General features: G+C 38.5%; 2 protein-coding genes across 5 annotated transcripts; both read left to right on the forward strand.

Moving 5' to 3' along the window:
• Positions 1-1,271: 1,271 nt before the first annotated feature.
• Positions 1,272-4,570, forward strand: LOC115694223 (protein disulfide isomerase pTAC5, chloroplastic). Its single transcript, XM_030621339.2, has 6 exons — positions 1,272-1,974; positions 2,887-2,982; positions 3,083-3,154; positions 3,370-3,613; positions 4,197-4,234; positions 4,324-4,570. Exons 1-6 carry the CDS (start codon positions 1,330-1,332, stop codon positions 4,417-4,419), a joined length of 1,191 nt encoding a protein of 396 aa, XP_030477199.1. The 5' UTR covers positions 1,272-1,329; the 3' UTR covers positions 4,420-4,570.
• Positions 4,571-6,390: 1,820 nt separating this feature from the next.
• On the forward strand, positions 6,391-12,947 carry LOC115694229 (pentatricopeptide repeat-containing protein At5g24830). Of its 4 annotated transcripts, XM_056319422.1 has the most exons (10): positions 6,391-6,599; positions 7,254-7,400; positions 7,488-7,556; positions 7,681-7,829; positions 7,963-8,148; positions 9,042-10,591; positions 11,280-11,561; positions 11,665-11,772; positions 11,936-12,056; positions 12,445-12,947. In XM_056319422.1, the coding sequence occupies exons 3-6, from the start codon at positions 7,551-7,553 to the stop codon at positions 10,462-10,464; spliced, it is 1,764 nt and encodes a 587-aa protein (XP_056175397.1). In that variant the 5' UTR covers positions 6,391-6,599; positions 7,254-7,400; positions 7,488-7,550; the 3' UTR covers positions 10,465-10,591; positions 11,280-11,561; positions 11,665-11,772; positions 11,936-12,056; positions 12,445-12,947. The 4 variants fall into 4 exon arrangements, with proteins under 4 accessions (XP_056175397.1, XP_030477208.1, XP_056175395.1 ...); XM_030621348.2 differs by having other exon boundaries at positions 7,254-7,556; positions 11,280-11,443; XM_056319420.1 differs by lacking the exon at positions 11,936-12,056 and having other exon boundaries at positions 7,254-7,556.
• The last annotated feature ends 639 nt before the right edge of the window (positions 12,948-13,586 follow it).

Consider the following 13,586-nt stretch of genomic DNA (forward strand, 5'->3'; position numbering starts at 1 on the left):
GTGGTCCCCAATTCCACAAATAGGGAATCGATCCTACCCGGTTCGATTTTAGGTTCTAAGGTGAGAACCGACCTGCCCTGAAATCGATCATCCTTAGTGAACATGAGAATTCCAGACTCTGTGCCAATACTCAATTTCTCTCCTTTTGTACAGCTGTCATGCCCACTTCGGCATTGGTTGTGTTAATACGAACACAAAATTCAGCATTGAATTTTCTTATAAAACAACTAAAAGCTATACATCAGTTTTTACTTAGAATTCCAATCAAGCTTGCTTGGAACGAATTGAATCATCAAGGCACATTATCGACTATTGAGTCATTTGAACCAAATATGTCTGTAAATGGATATTCGGGTAGAAAGTGTGATCATACTTTTCGAACTCCGGCATTTTGAACTTCTTCGGCATATTGACCATGGCATAGATAGGAAAGTCGGTCGGGCATTGGCTTTGTAAGCCTTGTAGTTGTTTCACTTTCTCCTTGAGCTTTGCAAAACGTTTGTCATGCTCGGCTTTTGGTACATCATCCTACGACTTTGCTAAAGTGAAGATGTGGATATATATCTTGAAAATAAGAGTTTGTTAGTAATGTTAAGGTAAAAACTCACTTTTATTAAAGGGTAAAAGTTACCAAAAATCATAAATTATACCCAATATGACACATTTACTCTAAACTTAAATTCTAAATTTGTACTTGTGTGACACACTTGCCATCCGTCAATGAGGACCGTTAAAAATCTGCCTATATTGACGCATGAAAGCAAATGTTGTTGACATAGCGCTTACGTAACTTAAGTGAAATAAAAAAGTCGTTTTGACAGAAAAATTAGCTGATGGAACCTTGATGGAGGGTAAATGTGTCATATAGGTATAAATTTGAAGTTTTATATCACAATAAAAAGCTTAGGGTAGATGTGTGACAGTGGCTATAATTTGGAGTTCTTGATGTCATAAAAAAAGTTCGAGATAAAATGTGTCATAATGAGTATAATTTGATATTTTTTTACGACCTTTTCCCCTTTTCAAACGAGGAATCCGCATTTTTGTTGGCATTAAGCATGTGGGTATTAAGCCCGGTTTTCTTTCAAGATCATATTTTATTTTTATTAGTTAAAAAAAAAAAACACAGAGTGATAAAAAAATAACATAAAAAGAATCCTGCCTCCCGCCACCGATTAACTAACATGTGGTTCAAAACTTAACCAACTCAAAAGCAAAACCCATCAACAAATATCCTCCTCTGCTCTGCCCCCCATCTCCTCTTCCTCCTCTTCCTCCAACCTCCCGTCTCACTCCATCTTCTCTGCAACATCTCTCTCTCTTACTCTCATGTCTTCTTCTTCTTCTTCTTCTTCTTCTCCATCCTACTCTATCAACCCCACCACTCTCTCTCTCCACTCCAAACCCCACCACCACCCATCCTCCCTCACCTTCCCTGTCTCCAAACCCTCCTCTCTCTGCCTCTTCCCCAAGGCCCACCGCCACCTCCGTGTCGTCCTCTCGGCATCTCCAGGCGGCCCCGACTATGGCCTCGAGGAGTCCCGCTGGCTCCGGGAGGAGCAGCGGTGGCTGCGCGAGGAGCAGCGGTGGCTCCGCGAGGAGCAGAGGTGGGCCCGCGAGAGGGAGTCCCTCCTCGGCGAGATCGCCAGGCTGAAGCTCCGGGTTCAGGCCCTGGAGCGCGAGGTTCAGATCCCGGGAAGCGATCCGGGGGAGGCGGCAAACGTGGCCGCACTCTTGCGGGCGTTGCAGGAGAGGAGTTTGATTGCGGAGAGCGGGTCGAGCGCGAGTCCGATGGTATTGGAGGAGAAGAAGGAGGAGGCGGTGGAGGAGGAGAAGATTGTAGTGGAGGAGAAAGTCGTTCGGGTTTCGAAAGGCGAAACTAAGGAAGAAGAGAATGAGAGTGAGAAGAAGAAGAAGATGATGAGGAGGGCACTGAGAGTGGGAGCTGAAGGAGATGAGGTTCGAGCAATGCAGGTCTGCTTGCAACCCCTAATTAACAAATGTTGCTCGAAAGGCGAGTTCTTGCAATTATAGATTTCCTCTTTGTCTTTCCATCTGATTGTTTGGTAATGCTGAATAAGGATTACTAGTTAAACTGGAGATTATTTGTGAGAAGTGTATCGTCTTGCCTTTAGATGATTGAGTAAATTACTTAAGACTACAGGTCATTAATCTTTGTGCGATTTGTGAATTGATTACTGAAGGTTATTCTGCAATCTTTGGATTATGTCCACAAAGATCACCATGTCACTGATCCGGTGAGGTCCCAGATTATAAAAAGTTTAATGTGGGAATGTGTTGTGCTATGCAGTTTTTCTAGATTAATTGACTCTGATGAGAAGAACCGAGAGTTTAGTGGATTGGAGTTATGGCGGTCCTAAAGGTGCCCATAGGTTGTATGACTTTTCGAGTGGTAAATGTCCTAGGAATTCGAGTTTAGCTTTTGACGTTTCACGCGCTAGTCGAACAGATTTGTTAACGTGCCGAGTAGAACTAGTTATATTAGGGGACATTAACGTGAATTGAAATGCTAAGGAAGCTGCTGTGGTCGTCAGTTTCAGGTGTAAGCAATCAGGTAGATGCAATTCTTTTTAGGATCGACAATTCGTTTTGAGCTGAAAAACTGAATGTAGCCCTGCTAGTTTGATTTGGATTTAATTTAAAGCTTATAGTTGGTTATCTCACAAAAACCAATATCAGAAGAAGAACAGGTAACATGGTCCATATTCGACAAGGAGGGGTAAGTATGGGCCATGGCAGTCGAAGTCATCTTCTCTTCCGTTGTCATACTCTCTATTTCTCGGTTGTGCTATACCTGTTAGCTGAATTGCCAGTCAGTCTTCTTCTGATAGTAATGATTCTCTCGAAAATGTTTTGCTCTGACAGGAAGCGCTTCAGAGGTTGGGATTTTACTCAGGTGAGGAAGACATAGAGTATTCCAGCTTCTCCAGCGGGACTGAGCGAGCTGTGAAAACTTGGCAAGTAAGTTGTGAGATCCAAATGTTTGCTTCCGTTCAACTCAAATTTTCTGATTGCTTTCTCTGTTCATTCCCATCGTTGATAAAACAATGCTGCTTCACAGGCCTCAGTAGGTGCCAAAGAAGATGGGATAATGACTGTAGAACTTTTGCAAAGGCTGTACTTCGGGAAAGAAGTAAGAACACTTTCTACACCATGTCTAAGAACACTTTCTACACCATGTCTTTAATTTCAATTTTTGATCATACCATTTATGAACTTAAACTTGAGTTTCTCGCCGCAGCTGGTTATTTTGAAACTTACAAGATTGGAATGCAGCAGAAGAAAATTATTTCTTTTCAATATAAATTTTATAGTGAATAATTGGCAAAGCGTTTTGCTGTTTTCTAGGATGGTGCAAATGGAGCTGCAGCTTTGTCGGTGACAGAAATGTCGGAAATTCAGCAGACAGTTGTCAAACAAAGTGATTCAGAAGTTGAAGTATCTCAACATCGAGTGTTTCTACTTGGTGAGAACCGCTGGGAGGAACCAAAAAGACTCGCTGGCAGAAATAGACAAGTTCGTGAAAGCAAGAGTGGCAGCACAACGACCAAGTGCCTCGCTTGTAGAGGAGAGGGTCACTTAATGTGCACAGGTATCACTAGTGGTTTCCCTATCCTCTGCATAGATGATCGGATAGGTGCTTGAAAATGGAACACAATTGAACCATGCTTCTGCTTTATAGCTTTCCGTAAGGAACTTGTGATTCTTCTAAATTAGAAACTGAGGTTAAAGTCACGCTAACTTCAAAATACTGCTCATATCTCAATCAGTTTGCTGTAGTTTAACACTGAATTCATGCTGTTTAGAACACAAAAGTCTCATGAATGGATGTGGCAGTAGAGAAAATAGTCATTGCTAAGCACAATTCTGTCAAGTAGATTCATTACTTGTGGAGCTTGGCAATGGTCGATTCAAAGTTCTTAATTCTGGGCAAAAGTTGAGTTAAATGCATGTTGAGGACATAAGCGAATTACGCAAGAACCGCAACAGCAGGTTCCACTAAATAGCAGCAAAACCTGCCAAAAAACAGATCGGAATGGGTGTTGAGATCTGACTTTGAATATGGGTTCGCTTGTCCTCTGTCCAATATTTCGTGCGAAAGTCCAAGCTGTTATAGGTTACTAAAGTTTCTAACGGAAGTTGCGGTCTTAGTAACACGTTCTTCTTACTTGCAGAATGTGACGGGACAGGGGAGCCAAACATTGAACCACAGGTAAAACGAGGAATGGATGTTTTTCCCTTTTGTACGTTGTTGCGCGTGCAGTTTTCCGAGATCGAACTTACCGAGTGTTTTGCATGCAGTTCATGGAATGGGTAGGCGAGGGAGCAAAATGCCCTTACTGCGAAGGCCTCGGTCATACAATTTGCGATGTATGCGAGGGGAAAACTGTGGTTTAGGCAGCATACACAATTTTGTTCGTGTAGAGTATCTTTACATTATAGATGTATAGCTCCTGCCCAGCAAGCATCGCTAGCAATAGTAGACAGCATCATTGTTGAACTCAAATTATGGCTTGGCTCCGTGCTTTTCGACTGATTCAAAGCCTAACATCAAGCCTTGATGGAGTCGTTTTCGGGTTTCGGCATAGAATTGTTCGGTGTCTCATTTTTTACTAATTGTTGAGCTTGAACCTTCTCTGAACCAGGGAAAACAAAAAGGGAGGAAATCGTTCTAAAAGTAAGATCAGAAGAGAGGTTGATCTTGAACAGGAACTAAGGTTTCAGATTAAATGTTTGATGGAATAATTATTTTATTTTTGATGGAAGAAATTATTTGCCTGAATTTAAGCATATATTTTCGTTGACTTATTTTTCAAAGCGATCTAAACACTAAAAAATGAGAAAATTGTTCTCCCCGAAATTTTTTTTTGCAAAATAAAGGGAGCCTAACATAAATAAAAAGCTACGGTGGTAGTTATTTTGCGAGATTTTAGTAATTATATGATATTTGTAAGATCAAAATGTATTACTACTGCATAAGTTATAAGAGGTGGCTGAAAGTTTTGGAAATGGTTTAAAATGAGTTGCATTGGTGCCTATAGTATTCAATACACACTTTAGTTGTATATGGGACATTAACAAATTTATGTCCAATTGTGAACTTAGTTATTACAATTGGTTTTAAATTAATAATATTAACTAAAATGCACATTCAAAGTGTTTGTTGACCATTGATGAAATAAATTCTTAAATGTCGCCTTCTGCCTTTTACGTTGTGTTATTTAATTAAATAGATTTAGGATTTTCCTTAAAAAAATAAAACTTAAAAAGAAAAATCTAATATAATAGAGGAAGAGTATATAAAACTTACATGTAAAATAATAAGATAAAATAACACTTTTATTTATTTCTTTGCTTATTTCCAATTCTTATAAATTTTTTAGCTAAAAATTTTAAAAATAAGAAAAAGAGGCCTGCCTCGACCCGCCTGTAGTTTCCCCTTGGGCGAGCCTAGGCACTTGTCAAAACCTGTGAGTTCGAGCCTCGATGGACGTGGGTAGGACCTCGGGAGGTTTCGGCACAAGCAGCCCCGGTCCGAGCCCGCCCTAGGTTCGCTCAATGAGCAAGTCTAATTTCGCGAGCAACCTCTCTACAAAATAGAAAAATATTGAAAAATATTTAATTTAAGGGTTAATATCACGAAAAACCCCAAACCGGTACACCTGTGACAAATTTACCTCAAACTATTTTTTTTACCACAAAAAACTCCAAACCGGTACACCTGTGATAATTTTACCTTGAACTAATTTTATGACCACAAAAAACCCCACACTGGTACACTCGTGATAATTTTACTCCGAACCAATTTTTTTATCACCAAAAATCCCAAACTGGTATACCTGTGATAAATTTACCCTCCATTAGTTTCCATTAAATTTTACTATTAAATTGCTAAGTTTGATAACACGTGGTAATTGACGGATGTATCAGTTTGGGGTTTTACCCCTCTGTTTGTCATAAGTTTACTAATTTGTGATTTTTCGTGATATTAATTCAATTTAACATACGCTAACGAAAGGTAAAATTGTCACAAATGTACCAGTTTAAGGTTTTTAGCGGTCAAAAAATTAATTCGGGGTAAAATTGTCACAGCTGTATCAGTTTGGGGTTTTTGGTGATTAAAAAATTAGATCGGGATAAAATTATCATAAGTGTACCAGTGTGGGATTTTTGGTGATCAAAAAAATAATTCTGGGTAAATTTGTCACAGGTGTACCAGTTTAGGGTTTTTTGTGGTAAAAAAATTAATTCGGGATAAAATTATCACAGGTATACTAGTTTAGGATTTTTCGTGATATTAACCCTTAATTTAATTAAAAAATAAAAGAAAAATTTTACCTTGTCTTCTTTATCAGAAGGATCAAAGGCTCAGTGGGACCATATATTAGGGCACCAAAGCTTCACCGCCGGCTCCGCTTCATCTTCAGGCCGTCTCTCTCGGCTTCAAATTCACGCCGTCGCCGGCGACGGGCAGCGACGCCGACCTCCGGCGAAGCGGTGAACTCCACTCCGGCCGTCGATTTCTCCTTCTCGCCGGGCTTCGATGTGCATTTCCTTTTCAACTCAGTTCAGTCGATGTAAGCATGATTTTGAAATTGGTTGTTGATTTCGCATTTTGTCTGCGGTTGTAAAGCTCGCATTTGCTTATGTTTTCTGGGAGCATGTGTCTGCTGCTGGTGTTTATCATCATATGTTGAGAATCAATTTGGAGTATACGATCCCAATGTGTGCGTTATTCTAGGTTTTTTCCCCGTTGATCTAATGCAAGTAATCGACTTTTTTTTTTTTGCTGTTTTAATTGTGCTATAAGAAAAGATAATGGCGTGGGTTGGGCGCGGAAAATTGATGAGGATAATAGTTCGAGGTGAGTAAAGTGCAAAAATTGTTGGAAATTTTTTTTGGGTGGGATTTTTTCATTTGAAACATCATTGATATTGTATTTTCTGTCTATTGCTTGTGGGGTTGTCAGTGAGGTTGATATTGTGAGGATACTGCCACTAGACTTGCTTTTAGCACATTGGTGTTTTACAATGCATATGTATTTGGGGGACCCTTATGTTGATCTGTCCATGGCTGTACTGAGTATGTCTTGTTGAATACTGTAGTCAACGAATTTGTATTATGTTGTGATGGCGAGTGCTATTGGTTGGAACTTTCTAGTACGGTGAGTGAGTAATATAGTTTCCATGATACATGATATCTCTCTCTGTTTTCTGTTTTGAAATTTGCAGGTGAAGTATACATTTGGCTTTGGGTTGATAGTGGATGCATTTTAGATACTGCTTCGATAATTATGTGGACATATGTGTTTATTGGGGCATTTGATGTCTGCATTATGGTTGTATGAGAACATGGAACGAAGCAGTGCTGATCCTGAGGTAATTTCTCATACATTTCTCTTAACTGAGAACATATATGATGGAGAATCTGGGGAGAGGAGAGGAGGTTGATGAATTTCAATTCAGTGGATGTTCTGACAGAGATGCTGTAGATGCCCATGATTGGGAGATATAAAGGGAGACTGTATCATGGCTGTAAGTTAACCTCTGAGAACTTTGATAAATCCTTCTCCTAGATAACTTCCATTACAAGTCTAGCACTCATTTTCTCCTTACTAAGCTGATTGTTAAATTTCTAAAGTTGTCAATTCTTTTCCAGTTATTAATTGCCCGTGGAGATCCACTTTTAGCACCTTTGTTGTCCTCCCATATTTTCGTTCTCCAATTCATGGACAGTATCCTTGACTGCATCAAGTGCAATGTTGCTGACATCCTCTTCTCCAAAACCTATAGTCATCCTCACCCAAGGTAAAAGCTCCATTTGTGTGCGGCTTTATCTGTAACAGATAGATGTTAACTAAATGAGATTTTATCATTTTTATCAAGCTGCATATTGAACTTGCTAAAGTTGTTTCACTTTTTTGTTATCTATGGAGTGAAGAATTTGTGAGCAAAATGGCCTTGCTTTGCCTCTTGAAGATGCTGTGGAAACTCTGCCAAACTGGATCGCAAGAGAAGATTGCTATCCAGAAGAGGATAACTTTAAAAACAAGAGGAACCCAAAGGAAGTATACAATGTTTTGGATGGATTGCTAAAGGGCAATTTGGAGCGTCTAAAATCAATGAGGTGTGGTGCTTGAATTAAAATTTTTTGATGCTGAGGCTCATGTGTGCTGATCAACTTCCTCTAGAATGAGTTTCCCCATTGGAAATATATGCTTTGATTGCATCAATGTTGCTTAGTTTATGCTTATTTTGCCCTTGCAAAACTGAGTCACAGGCATAAGCTTTTATTTTATTCCCACTGATGTTGCAAAATACTAATTGGGTAGTCCTTTTCCATTTTTCATTGCTTTTGTAATGGAAATTTAATAGCATCTATAAAAACAAATAATGCCATTCTGATTATGATCGTGGTTTTGTAATGTGATCCTTCTGTATATGTGTCTGTTACAGAAAATATGAGGCATCCTTGTGTGGAGGTGCTAGTAAAAATGATCCTTAACTTTCTAGGACCATATATGATCAGGTTTAGCGGAGAAAAAAGGTATCTAGTGTAATTATGTGTGTGACATCATGAATTGGTGAGTATCCTTTGAATCTCTCTTAGCACATCTCTGAATCTGCCCGTGTCTAGGTTGATTTATAAGTTGGTTTCCTATGTTTATTGCGGACATTATTAGTTTCCTAGAATTTGATGACTCGGTAATTATCAGTTACGACTGACAATGCTTCTCGTGTCTCAATGTATCACTTTGTAAGCATGTCAACATACTTGTCATTGCATACTGACATGAAATGTCCATTGAAGGAAGGTTGAGTATTGTATTGGTAATTGTGATTTTTTAACGATGTATAGCTTTGTTGGATTTGATATTCAAATTATTGAGATTATGATGCTGAATATATCTAGTTTAGCTACTGCAGTCAATGAACTTCTATCAGGTCGTAGTAGCGATTGATATAATTCCTTTCACACAATTATTTTTTTATACTGATTTTCTTTCTCAAAATTTGTAGGGAGAGCATAGATGTGGCAGGAATGGTTGATGGTGGGTACAATTTAGTGGCTAATTATGAGGATCATGAAGGTATATTAAGGAATTTGTGTTCAGAGGGTAAGCTGGGGGCTGCATTATGGTTGCGTGAGAAAATGATACAACTTGGTGCTGTTCCTGATATAGTTTCTCATAATTATCTTTTAAGTGGATTGTGTCGAAGTGGTAACTTAGAGAAGGCAGGTTTTCTTTTTGCGGATATGTTGAAAATGGGACCTTTTCCCAATTGTGTATCCTTCAACAGTTACATCATGGGCTATTGCCGTACTAATAACATGGACAATGCTCTCTATCTTTTGTCTTCTATGGTGAGTTGTGGTGTTCAGCCGAATCGTATAACCTGTAACATACTTGCGCATGCTTTGTGCAAGAAGGGTCTTTTGGAGGAAGCTAGGAAGCTTCTTGGTCAGTTAGTTAGTGAGGATAATGACAAGGCAACCTCGGATTTAATTACATCAACTATACTGATGGATGGTTATTTTAAGAATGGTAATGTGCTTGAAGCAGTTACTATATGGGACAAGATATCTCAGCAGAATAATAAGATGGATGTGATTAGTTACAATGCTTTTATCCATGGACTTCTTTCAAATGGAGACATGAGGAGTGCAATTGGTGCATTTTGTCAAATGCTGAAAAAAGGTTTCCATCCTGATGTTTTTACTTACAATATTCTTTTAAGAGGATTCTACGAGGAAGGAAAATTGTGTGAGGCGTCCCATGTCTACAGCATTATGTTAATGAAGGGAGTTGCTCCGGATCTGATCACGTATAAAATAATTATTCGAGGCTTGTGTGCTCATGGAGATGTTGAGAAAGCATATGAGTTTCTTCAGCTTATGTTAGAGGAGTCAATGGTGCCTGATCCATCCATATGGAATTGTGTAATATATGGTTATGGAAGAGGCGGTGATCTTGGTAGAGCCCTATTTGTTAGGGATCAGATGTTGGTGTCTGGCATTGCGCCAAATGTTTTTACTTATAATGCATTAATAGATGCACGAGTAAAGAGGGAAAATCTTTCTGATGCTTACTTGCTCAAGCGAGAGATGCATCTAAATGGGCTTTTTGCTGATGTGGTTACTTACAATTTGTTGATTGGTGCTGCTTGTAACTTAGGCCAGATGCGTTTTGCACTTTGGTTACACGATGAAATGCTGAGAAGGGGGTGTGAACCGGACATTGTAACCTATACTGAACTAATCAGGGCTTACTGTGTGAGAGGTGACTTGAACAAGGCAGAAAGGCTTTTTGACAAGATACAAAAATCTGGAATACCAATCGATCATGTTCCCCTGAAGATCCTTGTTAATGGATACTGCAAAATGGGGAAGCTTAATCTGGCTTTTAACCTCTATAAGAAGTGGCTATCAAATTGGAACTAATTTCCATTTTATGCTAGAGAAGTTGGGATTCTTGTCAAATGCAACTGCAATTTCTCTTAGGCATAGTTCATGACAGTGGCTGTTTCCATGTGTAGTGGCTGTGTATTGCGCAGCAGCTTGATCCAAGGTGTGTTTATCTTGTATTGTTTCTGGAGTTTATTGAATTTTATTACTCTATGCCTGTGATTGCTAGAACATTTTGAGGATTGTTATCATCTGACTTAAAGATTTGAGGGTTGCCACTTTTATTCTTTCATTCTATTCAGTTGTTTAATAGGATGATTTCGACTCCTGCAAATTTCTTTACGAGTTTACAGAATTAAGGACCTTGAAAAAATGATGGCTTTCTCAATTTACTACTAAAGAATCTCCAAAAGTGAAGTTTCAGGTTTTCTTGACGTACAATAATGACATGATAAATTCATGTCATACAATGAACCCTAGGGAGCGTGGTCAAGGACCATTGACCAATATTTCATCTGTTTTTTTTCATCCAATCCCGCTTTCTAAGTGTAAATCATTGTTAGATTTTTGGTAAGCCTTTCTATTTTGGCATAAGAGCACTTTTTGCTGTTTCTGTTCATTTCTCCTTGTGAGTTGTTTCTTTTCTTTTTTAAACTTCATTATTGTTGCTTCACGAGTTCTCTGCATTGTCATTTGGAATGCCTAACTGGTGGTTTGTGTTGTTTTTGACATGGTCCAATGGATCGGTTTAAATTTCTGCTTAACAGTTCTGTTTTGGAGGTTTACTTCTCAGTTAATAAGAAATTCTGTCTGTCATGTATCAAGCTAAGAATTCGATTATGGTTCATCAGGATTTTGGATACCACGACGGAGCTCCAGAAGGGATTTAACTGTCAGTGAAGAAGCAGTTACAAAAAATATCTAAAGGGGGTTCCCCCTTTAGTTTGTCCATGCACAATGTTAGCATCATGTTGAGGCAAACTTTCCACAGAATATCTTATGCAACATATTATTGGTATGCTATCTGGTTGGGTTGGCCTCTTGTTGATATGGAGCTTGCTGCGTAAGAAATCACGAGTTACAGAAGAAAATTGCCGATTGAGCTAGTACTCTCATTTAGAAGACAGCCTATAGTATGCAGTGTTACCTGACTCTTGCTAAGTGTAGATAATCTTTTCGCTCACAGATTTGGCTATTCGTTGGCACTTCTACTAAATTCATGTCATATTTCTGCAGAAAGTTTCATACTGCAAGAACAATATAATGTCGCAAGGAGAATGCATCTAGCTACAAGTTCACATTTGTGGGAGCGGAGTGTCATCCCAAAATGACAAAAAGAAAAAGGTAAAAATTGTGGTCTTGATTTCTTACCGAAATGTGTAAACTTGATTTCTGTGGAGTAAATCGAAACGCTATTATGTCATCCAACTTCTTATTGAAGTACAGGTTCTATTTAGATCACTATTTTAGGAGTTGCCGTTTGGTGACATGTTCTTTTTACTTGCAGAATTTGATGAAACTGGGGGAGCCAAACATTGAACTACAGTACATGGCAAGTTGATCTTTTGATGTTACATTCTTCTTTTCCATTTGTCATTGTGTGCAGTTCAGAGAATAAATAGACCAAGGTTGGCATATGTAATTTTTGTTTATAATCCTTTCAGTAGAGCACCTTTTATGCTCGCGCTTGTGCTACTTTTTTAATTTTAGCGATTAATAAGCATCCTTCCTCGAGTAATCTAGTAGATTACTGTTTTTCTGTGAATATCTTCCTCGAACTCCACTTTTTGTGTGATTCAATAATCTATTTATTATTGTCAAAATGTTGATGTCACATAATTGATGTCTTAAAGCAGATAACGAGAATGCGTGCAAACACACACACACGAACGCACATAGGGGCTCTCAAGTCACATGAAAGCCCTTGCTCTTTGTCTCCCTCACATCACCTCCCTTCGGTTTCTTCAATTTGTGGTCAAGTTTCCTCTGATTTCACTGGATTATTGGTTTTTCCAGGAATGTTGGTGTGGACGCTGAGTGATGGCCTAGCTGCACATATTGTTGCAACGGACCTGCTTGTCAAGGTGGATGCACAAGCTTTTGTTCAGGCTTCTAACAATGATGACTTATTCTGGAGATGAGCTTGTGCCGTCGGAGCCGCGAGGTGAAGATGTGCGAGGACGTGCTGGCTAAACAATGGAGAGAACAGAAGGAAGAGCTTGTTATCCTTTGGACACTGCCGGACTTCGTTGAGGAGACCTATTCCTCTGATAAATTTGAGTTACTCTCTCCACTCACAATAACGAAGCCGGTCATGGGTATGATTTGGATCACTCGGTCTTGCAGGTGTTTTTCTTCTAGACTAACTATTAGAGAGACTTCTACTGCTGTATTAGAGACAACGAGCAAAAAGTATTTGTAGCAGGGACTATCAGACAGCTGTTGGCGGTTTGTAGTTCATTACAGCTATTAGATGGAATAGTTGATCGATATACATGATGCATTGGCATTTGATATTACCCACATTTGCGTAGCAGCATTTGCCTAGACCTCTTGAAAGCTTCTAACAAAGTTAAATGTGTAGCTTTGTTCTATGGGTGAATGCCTGGTAGAGAGCATGCCTGTTTCAGCTAGAGTAAAAGTAACATGACAAGCTACTCTTTTTTGTTTTCCTCCACAATTTAAAATATTGTTCGAATTTAACAAAAAAAGGATGAAAAAAATGTGAATCTTATGTGTCAACTTTTGCATTTTGTGAAAGTATCGGTGTTTTGGATTAAAAGAAGACTACGCACATCGTAAAATTTTGATTAAGTAAAGACTAAGGTTACGTTTGGGATAAAATTCAGGATAGGATAAATTTTATTCTATCCCGTGTTTGGCGCCTGCCCAAGATAGAATAAAATCGGATATAAAAAGGATATATTTCGGATAAAATAATCCCATGGGAGAGGTGAGATAAAGGTGGATATGATTTCTAATATTCATATAAAAGTTATTTTTCTCAAATAACAAACTTGTTAAACTAATAAAATTAAAATAATATATGAATATCAATAATATTTGAATTTTAATATAAAAAATAACAACAATTTCGTTTTTTTTTATTCTTATTTTTTTATATATTCAAATTTCTTTCTATTTTATGATATAAATTT

This window comes from Syzygium oleosum, unplaced genomic scaffold, assembly GCF_021117445.2.
Source record: "Syzygium oleosum isolate NSW1041296 unplaced genomic scaffold, Sole_v2.1 Sole_v2.01, whole genome shotgun sequence".
Taxonomy (NCBI): domain Eukaryota; kingdom Viridiplantae; phylum Streptophyta; class Magnoliopsida; order Myrtales; family Myrtaceae; genus Syzygium; species Syzygium oleosum.

Excerpts from the sequence above, each read along its gene's own strand:
- LOC115694229 (XM_056319420.1), top strand. Across the intron at positions 7,830-7,962 it reads TATAGTCATCCTCACCCAAG|AATTTGTGAGCAAAATGGCC; the intron begins GTAAAAGCTCCA and ends TATGGAGTGAAG. Across the intron at positions 8,149-9,041 it reads GAGCGTCTAAAATCAATGAG|GGAGAGCATAGATGTGGCAG; the intron begins GTGTGGTGCTTG and ends CAAAATTTGTAG.
- LOC115694223 (XM_030621339.2), top strand. The coding sequence starts at position 1,330 with ATGTCTTCTTCTTCTTCTTCTTCTTCTTCTCCATCCTACTCTATCAAC. Across the intron at positions 2,983-3,082 it reads GAGCTGTGAAAACTTGGCAA|GCCTCAGTAGGTGCCAAAGA; the intron begins GTAAGTTGTGAG and ends GCTGCTTCACAG. Across the intron at positions 4,235-4,323 it reads AGCCAAACATTGAACCACAG|TTCATGGAATGGGTAGGCGA; the intron begins GTAAAACGAGGA and ends TTTTGCATGCAG.